Source organism: Rattus norvegicus, chromosome 6, assembly GCF_036323735.1.
Source record: "Rattus norvegicus strain BN/NHsdMcwi chromosome 6, GRCr8, whole genome shotgun sequence".
Classification (NCBI taxonomy): domain Eukaryota; kingdom Metazoa; phylum Chordata; class Mammalia; order Rodentia; family Muridae; genus Rattus; species Rattus norvegicus.
Window position 1 is genome coordinate 78,735,994 of NC_086024.1, and position 15,159 is coordinate 78,751,152.

General features: G+C 38.8%; 1 protein-coding gene across 1 annotated transcript in view; it reads right to left on the reverse strand.

The window, feature by feature from the left end:
• Window positions 1–15,159, reverse strand: part of Ralgapa1 (Ral GTPase activating protein catalytic subunit alpha 1) — a 274,933-nt gene that overhangs the window by 23,440 nt on the left and 236,334 nt on the right. Inside the window, exon 38 of the mRNA NM_020083.4 lies at window positions 14,211–14,338. Within this exon, the coding sequence (NP_064468.4) occupies window positions 14,211–14,338 (128 nt within the window). The remainder of the gene's footprint in view (window positions 1–14,210; window positions 14,339–15,159) is intronic.

The window sequence follows — 15,159 nt, forward strand, 5'->3', positions numbered from 1 at the left end:
AGACATAGTGAATTTACTATGTATTTCTAGTCTGGTATAAAACTTGTGATCCTCCTGCCTCAGCATTTCAAGTAGTTGCTTCTATAGGTGTTTGCCACAGTATTTGGTTGCTTTTATTCATTTTTCCTTGTTGAAAGCGTAAGTCAGATATGTTATTTCCAAACCAATAACTTAAAAAAAGTATGATAAAAGATTACTACAATGACTGAAAAGAATCTACTCGATAATTAGTGGTATCATCGACAAGGTTTCCACCCAATGAAAGGAAGAGCTAAAACCAACCAACCCACCACACAGTAGGGTAGGGAATATATTAGTGTCATTATAGAAGTGCAACACATATCCAGGGGCCATGTTTAAAGAACTGCTTGTTTGCAGAGACACTATTAGGGTCAATGGGATACTTAAGAATACAAAGAGATGGGGCTGGGGATTTAGCTCAGTGGTAGAGCGCTTACCTAGGAAGCGCAAGGCCCTGGGTTTGGTCCCCAGCTCCGAAAAAAAGAACCAAAAAAAAAAAAAAAAGAATACAAAGAGATTCTTCAAAGTAACACCCATGTCTTTAACACAGATGTAAATACTCCCATTACGGAGAGGCAGGCCAATAGGTCTATTTTAACTCTTGGAGAAGTTCTAACACAACAAACAATGGCTACAAGGACACAAAAGACTTTCTTTACATATTTCTGAGTATTTACCAGCTAACCAATTTGTCCACTAAGATCCAAACAGTGATTCAAAAGCATGAAGTATACCACTAGATAGGGAGGAGGCTCCTTGTGGAATTGCCAGTGGCACGAATATACTGGTATAAATTTTCCAGCAGTGAGCTGAAGGGCTAGCTCCCCAGCACCCAGAGAACCGCAGCTCCCTCTACTGCTCACCTGCGGCTCTGATGTGTGAGTATTAGGACCTTTAACTGTTTAACATCATTTTGGAGGGGACACCAACATCTGTCACTGCCATCAAGTCAGACATGCCTTGGCTTACCTTTCTCCGTAAAAGATACTCTTTGCTCCTTACCTTTCATTATTCATCTGTGAAAACATGTGATCCTCACTAAATATAATGCTCACTAATAAGAATACTCTGACTAACCAGTCAAATACAAACTCCTGGGACGTAGTGGTGCACAACTGTAATCCTAGTACTCAGGAGGCAGAGGCAAGCAGATCTCTGTAAATGAAAGGCCTGCCTAAAATACGCAGTAAACACTAGGCCAGTCAAGGCTACACAGCAGAACCCTTTCTCAAAATATAAAAGCCAACCAAACAGAACTGACCTTTTCCATGTGTGCGCTGTTGTTTTATTCCTGTGCCAAAGGCAATTTCTTCTGGTTCTAGACTTTATTTTACCCATCCAGTATACTCTACAAAGTGGCAGCTAAGTTATAACATTTTTAAAGATTTTATTTTGTATGTATGAGTAATTTTTTGCATGCATGTATATATACCATGCATGTGCCTTGTGTCAGTGGAGTTCAGAAGGAGGCAGTGGATCCTGTGAAACTAGTGTTACAGATAGTTATGATCTTCCTGGATGGGTGCTGGAAACTTAACTCAGTTCCTTTTCAAGTGCTTGACCTCTGAGCCATCTTTCCTAGCCCCATGCAATATAGTTTAATATAAATATAAAACTATAAGTTACAAATCAAAAGTTTTCTTAACTTAAAAAATAAGTTAATAATAAACTTGAAAACATAGACAACAGGCAGGAGAGATGACTTACTGCTTAAGAACAGTGTTACTCTTATAGAGGATCTTCCCAGAACCCATGGTGGAAGGCTCACAATCACCTGTGTACTTCAGTTCCAGGGAGAACTGATGGGTCCACATTCATTTATACACACACACACACACACACACACACACACACACACACACACACACACCACGGTACACAGATGCATACATGCATGCACACACATTCTCTTAATAATAGAAATAAACCTTTAAAAACATAGGCAAAAGAATACATGTGAACTTTTAGAGTATAATGAGTAAAAATTTTCTGCTGAAAATAAGTTAGGCACACGTCCACTACTGATAGCCTTTGTTCTATTATGGTGTGTTGTGGCCCATTTACCATAGGCCAGACACTGTGCTAAGTCAGTGGAATCAAGAGGAAAGTAAGACTTAACAAATATGTATACAAACACGTAACTACTATAGTAAAATGTTTTTAGGCAGTGGGATCAATAATTTTGCTTCATGGAGGAATTATTTTTACTTTTTGCCCTCCTCAAGATGTGACATCTAGGTCATAATAAAGAGTTTAATAGGTAGGAAATAGCGAAGGCACATGTTCTTGGAGCTTTAAAAAATGAGCATTTGTAGAAGATGAATTAGGCTTAGCTGAACAAAAACGGGGCTGGAGTATGAGGCATGTTTGACAAAGCTATAGCAAGAACTATGCGGCTGGGAGGGCAAGATGAAAAGATGGGTGTGCAGGTGACCACCCACTGTACGCCTGCTGCAGCAGCCGTCAGTGCGCCAGGGTTGTTTCAGACAGTAAGAACAGCATTAGCCGCACACAGTTACAGCTACAGTCTTCTGAGCTGCAGCTAGAGATGACAAACAGGATGCCTCGTGCTTCACTGGATAGTTTTATTTAATCCTTACACTAATCTTGAGTTTGGTACTATAATTGTCTCCTTCTTACAGATTAAATTAAGGATAGTCCATATTTATTGATGTTGTCTTCTAAGAAAATGCTTTACAAAGGACAGTGAATACATAAAATTAGGTAGTTTTTCAAGAAACTCATTTTCTTTTAACACGAAATGGCAGCAATATTGATGGGCCCCCCCTAAGGAGCTTTACAACTCCCATCATAATGAAAGGGAAACTGCATTAGTGGAGCCAATCAATTACCATTCATTTGGCTTTGGCTCTCATACTTCTGCAACAGGTCCTTTACAGCTGAGTAGTAGGACTGCAGGGCTAACAAACTGCAACTAATTGAAGAATTATCATTGAATTTAGTAATTTGTCTGATAAAGATAAACAAAGCCAATTCTGGCATTTAAGAAAAAGTCAATCTAAACAGATTGAGAAAAACCAAATAATAATGGTTGTGGTAGGAAAGCCTAGTAAGCCTACCTAGGTGTAAAGTATTCTTTAAATACGCCATTTAACTAATAATCCTCCTTATACTGTGTGTCTCAGAACACCACATAGAGTATATACAAACACATAGAAAGCCCTGGTTATAAATCACAAGAATTGTAGCACTGGCTGGGCCTGGTGGCACATGCCTTTAATCTTAGCACTTGAGAGATGGAGGCAGATGAACTCTGTGAGTTCAAGACTAAGCCTGGTGTACCCAGAGAGTTCCAAGGAAGTCAGGGCTACACACAGAGACCCTGTCTCAAAAATCAAAACAGTAACAAAAATTACAGCATACATGTTACATTTCATCTACTCAAATCCTATCCCTCCAGTCCCAGATGCTGTACATATCCTTTCCCAATATTATTCCACACTAATTTCCCCTTCCATGGAACTCTCATGTCAATTTGTCTGTAATCCTACTGGCGCTATAATCATTACTGTCCATAGTCTTCCTTATTACATATTACCGGTACAAGGATAAGTACCACCTGAATGTTTGCATTAATTCAAAATATTTGCTAATATAGTGTAAATGATATACATATATATGGGCGCAGCTTGGTGTGTGTATACATATATATAAACAAACATTCACATATTCATGTATATCTTTTTTTCTTTTGAGATAAGAGTCTTGCTATTATTGCCCAGGTGGCTTCACACTCACAGTCCTCCTGTCTCAGTTACTCCCATGACTTTCGATAAATATACTTGAGTCTGGTACCACAGACTTGGCCATCTTGACACTCAAGTAAATGTATCTTAAAGAAAAAAAAACTACAGATATATTTTTGGCTTCTTAATAAGTATAATACTTCATTATCTATCAACATCTATGGTTTGTATACTTTTATCAAATTATAAAGAGAAATAATTAAGATGTGAAGCAAATCAGAATAAGTCTGTGAATATATAGGTCAGCTTAGCTGGGTCAACGACACACTGTTGAACACCAGTCTAGATGTTCTTATTTCTGTCTAGATGTGATTGCTATTTAAATTACTAGACCTGAGTAAAGTCCATTACCCACATTCTACAGGAAGGTCTCATCCAGTCAAAGGCTTTTGAGAAAAACCTGAAGGTCACCTGAGAAAAAAAGGATTCTACTGCTAGCTGCCTTAAGACTGACAGCAATATCAGCCTTCCTAGGTCTACAGATTTGGTACTTGCCAATCCTCTCGGCTGGGGAAGCCCATTCCTTAAAGTACATCTTTCTTATTGTTATGTAACATTTACATTGTATTAGTTATCATAAGCAATCTAAAGAAGATTAACAGCACACCCGCGGATCCCGGCCCGCAGCAGCTCTCTGCTCCCAGACCCGGTGAGAGAGAGACCCAACCGCCTGGTCAGGTGGGCACTCCTGAGGCTGCAGAGCGGAAGAGACCACCAACACTGCTCACCCCTGCCCACATCCCTGGCCCAAGAGGAAACTGTATAAGGCCTCTGGGCTCCCGTGGGGGAGTGGCAGGACCCCTGCCAGAGACACCGCGGGACCCTGAAGGAAACAGACCGGATAAACAGTTCTCTGCACCCAAATCCCGTGGGAGGGAGAGCTAAACCTTCAGAGAGGCAGACAAGCCTGGGAAACCAGAAGAGACTGCTCCCTGCACACACATCTTGGACGCCAGAGGAAAAAGCCAAAGACCATCTGGAACCCTGGTGCACTGAAGCTCCCGGAAGGGGCGGCACAGGTCTTCCTGGTTGCTGCCGCTGCAGAGAGCCCCTGGGCAGCACCCCACGAGCAAACCTGAGCCTCGGGACCACAGGTAAGACCAAATTTTCTGCTGCAAGAAAGCTGCCTGGTGAACTCAAGACACAGGCCCACAGGAACAGCTGAAGACCTGTAGAGAGGAAAAACTACACGCTCGAAAGCAGAACACTCTGTCCCCATAACTGACTGAAAGAGAGGAAAACAGGTCTACAGCACTCCTGACACACAGGCTTATAGGACAGTCTAGCCACTGTCAGAAATAGCAGAACAAAGTAACACTAGAGATAATCTGATGGCGAGAGGCAAGCGCAGGAACCCAAGCAACAGAAACCAAGACTACATGCCATCATCGGAGCCCAATTCTCCCACCAAAACAAACATGGAATATCCAAACACACCAGAAAAGCAAGATCTAGTTTCAAAATCATATTTGATCATGATGCTGGAGGACTTCAAGAAAGACATGAACACACTTAGGGAAGCACAGGAAAACATTAATAAACAAGTAAAAGCCTACAGAGAGGAATCGCAAAAATCCCTGAAAGAATTCCAGGAAAACACAATCAAACAGTTGAAGGAATTAAAAATGGAAATAGAAGCAATCAAGAAAGAACACATGGAAACAACCCTGGATATAGAAAACCAAAAGAAGAGACAAGGAGCTGTAGATACAAGCTTCACCAACAGAATACAAGAGATGGAAGAGAGAATCTCAGGAGCAGAAGATTCCATAGAAATCATTGACTCAACTGTCAAAGATAATGTAAAGCGGAAAAAGCTACTGGTCCAAAACATACAGGAAATCCAGGACTCAATGAGAAGATCAAACCTAAGGATAATAGGTATAGAAGAGAGTGAAGACTCCCAGCTCAAAGGACCAGTAAATATCTTCAACAAAATCATAGAAGAAAACTTCCCTAACCTAAAAAAAGAGATACCCATAGGCATACAAGAAGCCTACAGAACTCCAAATAGATTGGACCAGAAAAGAAACACCTCCCGTCACATAATCGTCAAAACACCAAACGCACAAAATAAAGAAAGAATATTAAAAGCAGTAAGGGAAAAAGGTCAAGTAACATATAAAGGGAGACCTATCAGAATCACACCAGACTTCTCGCCAGAAACTATGAAGGCCAGAAGATCCTGGACTGATGTCATACAGACCCTAAGAGAACACAAATGCCAGCCCAGGTTACTGTATCCAGCAAAACTCTCAATTAACATTGATGGAGAAACCAAGATATTCCATGACAAAACCAAATTTACACAATATCTTTCTACAAATCCAGCACTACAAAGGATAATAAATGGTAAAGCCCAACATAAGGAGGCAAGCTATACCCTAGAAGAAGCAAGAAACTAATCGTCTTGGCAACAAAACAAAGAGAATGAAAGCACACAAACATAACCTCACATCCAAATATGAATATAACGGGAAGCAATAATCACTATTCCTTAATATCTCTCAATATCAATGGCCTCAACTCCCCAATAAAAAGACATAGATTAACAAACTGGATACGCAACGAGGACCCTACATTCTGCTGCCTACAGGAAACACACCTCAGAGACAAAGACAGACACTACCTCAGAGTGAAAGGCTGGAAAACAACTTTCCAAGCAAATGGTCAGAAGAAGCAAGCTGGAGTAGCCATTCTAATATCAAATAAAATCAATTTCCAACTAAAAGTCATCAAAAAAGATAAGGAAGGACACTTCATATTCATCAAAGGAAAAATCAACCAAGATGAACTCTCAATCCTAAATATCTATGCCCCAAATACAAGGGCACCTACATACGTAAAAGAAACCTTACTAAAGCTCAAAACACACATTGCACCTCACACAATAATAGTGGGAGATTTCAACACCCCACTCTCACCAATGGACAGATCATGGAAACAGAAATTAAACAGTGATGTAGACAGACTAAGAGAAGTCATGAGCCAAATGGACTTAACGGATATTTATAGAACATTCTATCCTAAAGCAAAAGGATATACCTTCTTCTCAGCTCCTCATGGTACTTTCTCCAAAATTGACCATATAATTGGTCAAAAACGGGCCTCAACAGGTACAGAAAGATAGAAATAATCCCATGCGTGCTATCGGACCACCACGGCCTAAAACTGGTCTTCAATAACAATAAGGGAAGAATGCCCACATATACGTGGAAATTGAACAATGCTCTACTCAATGATAACCTGGTCAAGGAAGAAATAAAGAAAGAAATTAAAAACTTTTTAGAATTTAATGAAAATGAAGATACAACATACTCAAACTTATGGGACACAATGAAAGCTGTGCTAAGAGGAAAACTCATAGCGCTGAGTGCCTGCAGAAAGAAACAGGAAAGAGCATATGTCAGCAGCTTGACAGCACACCTAAAAGCTCTAGAACAAAAAGAAGCAAATACACCCAGGAGGAGTAGAAGGCAGGAAATAATCAAACTCAGAGCTGAAATCAACCAAGTAGAAACAAAAAGGACCATAGAAAGAATCAACAGGACCAAAAGTTGGTTCTTTGAGAAAATCAACAAGATAGATAAACCCTTAGCCAGACTAACGAGAGGACACAGAGAGTGCGTCCAAATTAACAAAATCAGAAATGAAAAGGGAGACATAACTACAGATTCAGAGGAAATTCAAAAAATCATCAGATCTTACTATAAAAACCTATATTCAACAAAATTTGAAAATCTTCAGGAAATGGACAATTTCCTAGACAGATACCAGGTATCAAAGTTAAATCAGGAACAGATAAACCAGTTAAACAACCCCATAACTCCTAAGGAAATAGAAGCAGTCATTAAAGGTCTCCCAACCAAAAAGAGCCCAGGTCCAGACTAAGGGTTTAGTGCAGAATTCTATCAAACCTTCATAGAAGACCTCATACCAATATTATCCAAACTATTCCACAAAATTGAAACAGATGGAGCCCTACCGAATTCCTTCTACGAATCTACAATTACTCTTATACCTAAACCACACAAAGACACAACAAAGAAAGAGAACTTCAGACCAATTTCCCTTATGAATATCGACGCAAAAATACTCAATAAAATTCTGGCAAACCGAATTCAAGAGCACATCAAAACAATCATCCACCATGATCAAGTAGGCTTCATCCCAGGCATGCAGGGATGGTTTAATATACGGAAAACCATCAACGTGATCCATTATATAAACAAACTGAAAGAACAGAACCACATGATCATTTCATTAGATGCTGAGAAAGCATTTGACAAAATTCAACACCCCTTCATGATAAAAGTCCTGGAAAGAATAGGAATTCAAGGCCCATACCTAAACCTAGTAAAAGCCATATACAGCAAATCAGTTGCTAACATTAAACTAAATGGAGAGAAACTTGAAGCAATCCCACTAAAATCAGGGACTAGACAAGGCTGCCCACTCTCTCCCTACTTATTCAATATAGTTCTTGAAGTTCTAGCCAGAGCAATCAGACAACAAAAGGAGATCAAAGGGATACAGATCGGAAAAGAAGAGGTCAAAATATCACTATTTGCAGATGATATGATAGTATATTTAAGTGATCCCAAAAGTTCCACCAGAGAACTACTAAAGCTGATAAACAACTTCAGCAAAGTGGCTGGGTATAAAATTAACTCAAATAAATCAGTTGCCTTCCTCTATACAAAAGAGAAACAAGCCGAGAAAGAAATTAGGGAAACGACACCCTTCATAATAGACCCAAATAATATAAAGTACCTCGGTGTGACTTTAACCAAGCAAGTAAAAGATCTGTACAATAAGAACTTCAAGACACTGAGGAAAGAAATTGAAGAAGACCTCAGAAGATGGAAAGATCTCCCATGCTCATGGATTGGCAGGATTAATATAGTAAAAATGGCCATTTTACCAAAAGCAATCTACAGATTCAATGCAATCCCCATCAAAATACCAATCCAATTCTTCAAAGAGTTAGACAGAACAATTTGCAAATTCATCTGGAATAACAAAAAACCCAGGATAGCTAAAGCTATCCTCAACAATAAGAGGACTTCAGGGGAAATCACTATCCCTGAACTCAAGCAGTATTACAGAGCAATAGTGATAAAAACTGCATGGTATTGGTACAGAGACAGACAGATAGACCAATGGAATAGAATTGAAGACCCAGAAATGAACCCACACACCTATGGTCACTTGATTTTTGACAAAGGAGCCAAAACCATCCAATGGAAAAAAGATAGCATTTTCAGCAAATGGTGCTGGTTCAACTGGAGGGCAACATGTAGAAGAATGCAGATCGATCCAGGCTTATCACCCTGTACAAAGCTTAAGTCCAAGTGGATCAAGGACCTCCACATCAAACCAGACACACTCAAACTAATAGAAGAAAAACTAGGGAAGCATCTGGAACACATGGGCACTGGAAAAAATTTCCTGAACAAAACACCAATGGCTTATGCTCTAAGATCAAGAATTGACAAATGGGATCTCATAAAACTGCAAAGCTTCTGTAAGGCAAAGGACACTGTGGTTAGGACAAAACGGCAACCAACAGATTGGGAAAAGATCTTTACCAATCCTACAACAGATAGAGGCCTTATATCCAAAATATACAAAGAACTCAAGAAGTTAGACCGCAGGGAAACAAATAACCCTATTAAAAAATGGGGTTCAGAGCTAAACAAAGAATTCACAGCTGAGGAATGCCGAATGGCTGAGAAACACCTAAAGAAATGTTCAACATCTTTAGTCATAAGGGAAATGCAAATCAAAACAACCCTGAGATTTCACCTCACACCAGTGAGAATGGCTAAGATCAAAAACTCAGGTGACAGCAGATGCTGGCGAGGTTGTGGAGAAAGAGGAACACTCCTCCATTGTTGGTGGGATTGCAGACTGGTAAAACCATTCTGGAAATCAGTCTGGAGGTTCCTCAGAAAATTGGACATTGAACTGCCTGAGGATCCAGCTATACCTCTCTTGGGCATATACCCAAAAGATGCCTCAACATATAAAAGAGACACGTGCTCCACTATGTTCATCGCAGCCTTATTTATAATAGCCAGAAAATGGAAAGAACCCAGATGCCCTTCAACAGAGGAATGGATACAGAAAATGTGGTACATCTACACAATGGAATACTACTCAGCTATCAAAAACAACGAGTTTATGAAATTCGTAGGCAAATGGTTGGAACTGGAAAATATCATCCTGAGTGAACTAACCCAATCACAGAAAGACATACATGGTATGCACTCATTGATAAGTGGCTATTAGCCCAAATGCTTGAATTACCCTAGATCCCTAGAACAAACGAAACTCAAGACGGATGATCAAAATGTGAATGCTTCACTCCTTCTTTAAATGAGGAAAAAGAATACCCTTGGCAGGGAAGGGAGAGGCAAAGATTAAAACAGAGACTGAAGGAACACCCATTCAGAGCCTGTCCCACATTTGGCCCATACATATACAGCCACCCAATTGGACTAGATGGATGAAGCAAAGAAGTGCAGACCGACAGGAGCCGGATGTAGATCGCTCCTGAGAGACACAGCCAGAATACAGCAAATACAGAGGCGAATGCCAGCAGCAAACCACTGAACTGAGAATAGGTCCCCTATTGAAGGAATCAGAGAAAGAACTGGAAGAGCTTGAAGGGGCTCGAGACCCCAAAAGTACAACAATGCCAAGCAACCAGAGCTTCCAGGGACTAAGCCACTACCTAAAGACTATACATGGACTGACCCTGGACTCTGACCCCATAGGTAGCAATGAATATCCTAGTAAGAGCACCAGTGGAAGGGGAAGCCCTGGGTCCTGCTAAGACTGAACCCCCAGTGAACTAGTCTATGGGGGGAGGGCGGCAATGGTGGGAGGGTTGGGAGGGGAACACCCATAAGGAAGGGGAGGGGGGAGGGGGATGTTTGCCCGGAAACCGGGAAAGGGAATAACACTCGAAATGTATATAAGAAATACTCAAGTTAATAAAAAAAAAAAAAGAAATACTCAAGTTAATAAAAAAAAAAAAGATTAACAGACAAAGGAACTTGGTGTGGGTTACATGAAAGTGTACCAGTTAGAATAAGGGACTGAACTATCTGTAGATTTTGTATCCTTGGGACCCAATCCTTATGGATTCAGAGACTTACATCATCTTATAAATTTTGTTTCTCTGGATTTATTAATGGAATTACATACTATAAATTCTGAAAATTCCTGCATGTAATTCTCACACTAAAACAGAAAGATCAAAAACAATGACAGCATTATTCTAAACACATGTGCCTTTCAAGGCATAGTGAAACCTACTTAAAGATCAAACTAATTTTTACTTAAGTAATAGAGTTAAAACTGGCAAGACCATGACATAAAAGCTTTAGAAGACCATGGAATAAAAGCTTTTATTTCCATTGTAAAACCCCAAACTAAGCAACCAAACAAACTGGAACTCTTTCTAGGTAGCTAATAAAATGATGGCCTAAGATCAAACCCGAAACACTGCTCTGGCTCAACGGCTACCCAGAGTCTGCCTGATCTGCCTCCCGAGTGTGGCAATTCAATTCTAATTGCATGATCAAACCAACAAATTGAGCTTAAGAGACAAAAGTACCTAGCTGACAAAGTCAGAGGTTGCATGAAAATGCTTCTCAAGTACAAGTACTGTAAGAAACAACAAGTGAAGTGAGGGGGGAGGTTTCAAAGCTTGAAAGACACTCATCAATACTGACAGATTACTGTAATTCTGGTTGCTAGCATGATCGATTTGGGCAGCATATGACAATCAATACTGTCCTCATTTTCTGAACAACATTAGATTCATAGTTACAGAAGATGTTCCTAGGACAAAATTTAAACTTCATTTAATGATCATAAATAGCACAATTTATGCTGTGGAATCTTAGTAGGCACTATTATTGTGCATATGATAACTGAGCCAGCAGTATAATTATATAAATACAATTGAGTTTATTATATTTCACCTTTTTATGTCTTTGATGAGCATTAAAATATTGACTCTGGTGGTTTTCAAAACCAATGTCTATTTCAATTCCTACTATCATTCATGTTAAGCATATTGATTTATTTTAGAATATACAATTTTCTCCTGACTGAAAATCTGATGTCAAAATCATATATTTTAAACACATTTCTGAAATCAGTATGTTACTTAAAATTAAAACATATATTCTTATGTTTTAGTACCTCTCAATACAAGTATCCAGTTGTAATTTATTATATAAACCTTCATGTTAAAATCAAGTAAAGAAGTCATTTCCCTGTAACATTCCTTCCTACCTCCATTCATTCATTACTACTTCTGAGGTGGGGTTATGCTATGCTGCGGTTGGTCTTGAATGCGTGATCGGAGGTGATCCTTCTCTTTGACTTTCCAGTTTTGGATGTAGGAGCATTGACTACATGTAGTTCCTCCTCAACAATCGGAATATAGAATACTCTATGGAATATAGGTTATCTTGTACATTTTGCAAAACATAATATATTCTCTAGCTTAATGAAGGATAGGAATATCTATTGTTACTTCTCTTGATATATACGGAGAATTTTTCAGGAACCCCCATGGATAATAAAAATCTGTGGACATTCAAGTCCCCTTCATATAATGGTAAAGTATTTGCACATAGTCAATCTCTGCATTACTTATAGTAGCGAGTATACAAATATAAGTACCACATTAGTAGTTGTTATACTAGTGTTAAAGGGACAGTGAGAAGAAAGCTTTTTCCCTAAGTATTTTTCACATACAGCTGGTTAGATTTTTCAAATGTGGAACCCTGGATATGTAGGGCTGAGCACTTTTAAACGGTATGAAAGACAATTTCCTACACTGTAGAGAGGTTGGTTTGGTCTATGTAGTATTTTCACTCTATTTTTTTATCTTAAAATGTTGTGTCTGTGTGTACATGTGCTCAGCCCATGTGTATGAGTACAGGTTCCTGAAGAGGCTGGAAGCATCATGGAGCTCAAATTACAGGTGCTTGTGAGCTGTACGACGTGGAACCAAGCGCCGGTCCTCTGCAAGAGCGGTACACGACCGCAACTGCTGAGCCCTTACTCTGTATTCTGCAAGCAATTTTGTTGCTAAGAACTGTTCAGATTTGCTGTTTTAAAAACAGTGTTCATTTCTACTGTTTTCACTGAAATTATTTCTTTTCATCCTACAATATTCTCTAATGAGGCAATCAATATGATTAAATATTAAAAATATCATAAAGTAGGTCTGAGAATTCACCTCAAGCAGCTAATCAGCCCAATACAAAAACTCAATTAAGCAATTCCTTAGTCTTCAGTGGAGATGTTTTATATCAATTGTAATATTTCTAAGTAACATAATTAATTACATAAAATATTATTTAGCACTCACATTAATGCCTAGACAATATTAGAATCTTTCTACAGAAAACAAACTGGATTCGAAGATTCTAGGACTTGGGCTGAGATTATGACTTGGTGGTAGAGTGACTAGCATGAGGAGGGCCTGGGTTTAATTCTAGAAACTGAGGAAAGGGAGAAAACCCAACCTGATTCTGTGGCATGACCAAGACCACGATCACTAGGTTCATTTTGTAGGGAAGCACAGTGAGGTGAGGGAAGTTCAGGGATATGCTGAGGACAGTGCAGCCCGGAGGAGCAGCGCCAGTCAGAGTGGCTGGTTCCAGAAGCCATGTTCCTAAACATCCCACATCACTGAATACCTCTGTGACCCATGTTATACTGTTCTATGCTTAGAAGGTTTTTAATCTTATTCACTTCATTATTTACCATTTAAGACTGGTTCAATTTTCATTTTTCTCATGAATGTTTCTGGATACCTACTTACAGCTAACTGTTTGGTCCCTTACTAGTATATATGCTGCACATTCCTCTTTTAAAACAATGGAGTAAAAACAGTATGCTTTAGGGCTTGAGAGATGGCTCAGTGGTTAAGAGCACTGATTGGTCTTCTAGAGGTCCTGAGTTCAAATCCCAGCACACAACCATCTGTAATGGGATCTGATGCCCTCTTCTGGTGTGCCTGAAGACAGCTACAGTGTACTCATATACATACATACATACATACATACATACATACATACATACATACATACATACATCTTTTAAAAATCAGTATATTTTTCCATGGAGATTGAATTATTTTCAATGATTATTTGGATTATTTCTACACCTCCAGAGTAGCACAGAGCTTGACATATAATGGAAATCTAATTAACTAACCAAAGATTAATATTTATTGAAAGTATAGAAGGAAACATACCACTCAAGTATCACAATTATTCAATCACTAGGGAGGAACTCTGCCATCTACTATTTAATACATAAGAAACACTTACCCTTTAGTAAAGTAGGTAGATGTAGGCTAGTATACTAACCACTTAAAAAGGATACAAGTTTTGATACAATGGAATCAGTGATTTCAGAGCACGGCTAGCATTTATTGCTGTGGATCGAACCATAATGGGCAGAACTTTTCCATTCACAATAGCACCATCAAAAAGGGGACCAAAGAAGGGAACCTGATAGAAAGATCAGAACATAATTTTGAAGTCAAACTGTAGAAAGAGTATAATAAAAACAATCAAGATCCTTTACAAACAAATGTGTTTTTGCTTCTTCTTTGGTTGTATTTCAAGTAAAAATATTCAAATACATTTTTTTATAAGATGTATTACTCATACTAGGACAACAAACAAGAACAACCAAGGTCAATAAGGTGTCCATTCAAAAGGACTATGTGCTTTGAATAACTAAGTAATTTATATCCTCTGCCAACTTCCAAAGTTTTGTAGTTTCAACTGCATACACACATAAAATCAATTCCTCTATTAAGCAAACAGGAAAAGATAAACATTTAACAGGTAGGCGGTTAGATGGTTATTCTTGTGAGTTTTATTCTTATAGTTTGGACATGAAATGTCTTCCCAAAACTCATGTTGAATGTTCAAGTCCCAGGACCATGTTTGGAAGGGTAGCTCTAGGCAAGGAACTGGTAACAAGACCTTTGACCCACAGGCCCTGAATCATTGAAGTCAAATAACCATGGACTGAAATCATATTTTTTTCTAGGATTTTGTCATAGTGACAAAAAGCAAACTTTAAAAATATAAAAATATAAAAAGAAAGCACTCAGTTTGTAGGCTGCACAAAATTATGCTATACCCTGTAATAAGTTGACTTCTGGTCTATTAAACAAACAAACAAACAAACAAACAAACAAACAAACAAACAAACAAAAAAGCCCTACCACAAAAAAATATTGTCCACTGGGAAAATTTATAAATGAAGACTTAACCCAAGTCAAGGAATTCTGAAGCTTCTCAATCAACTGTCAAAACAA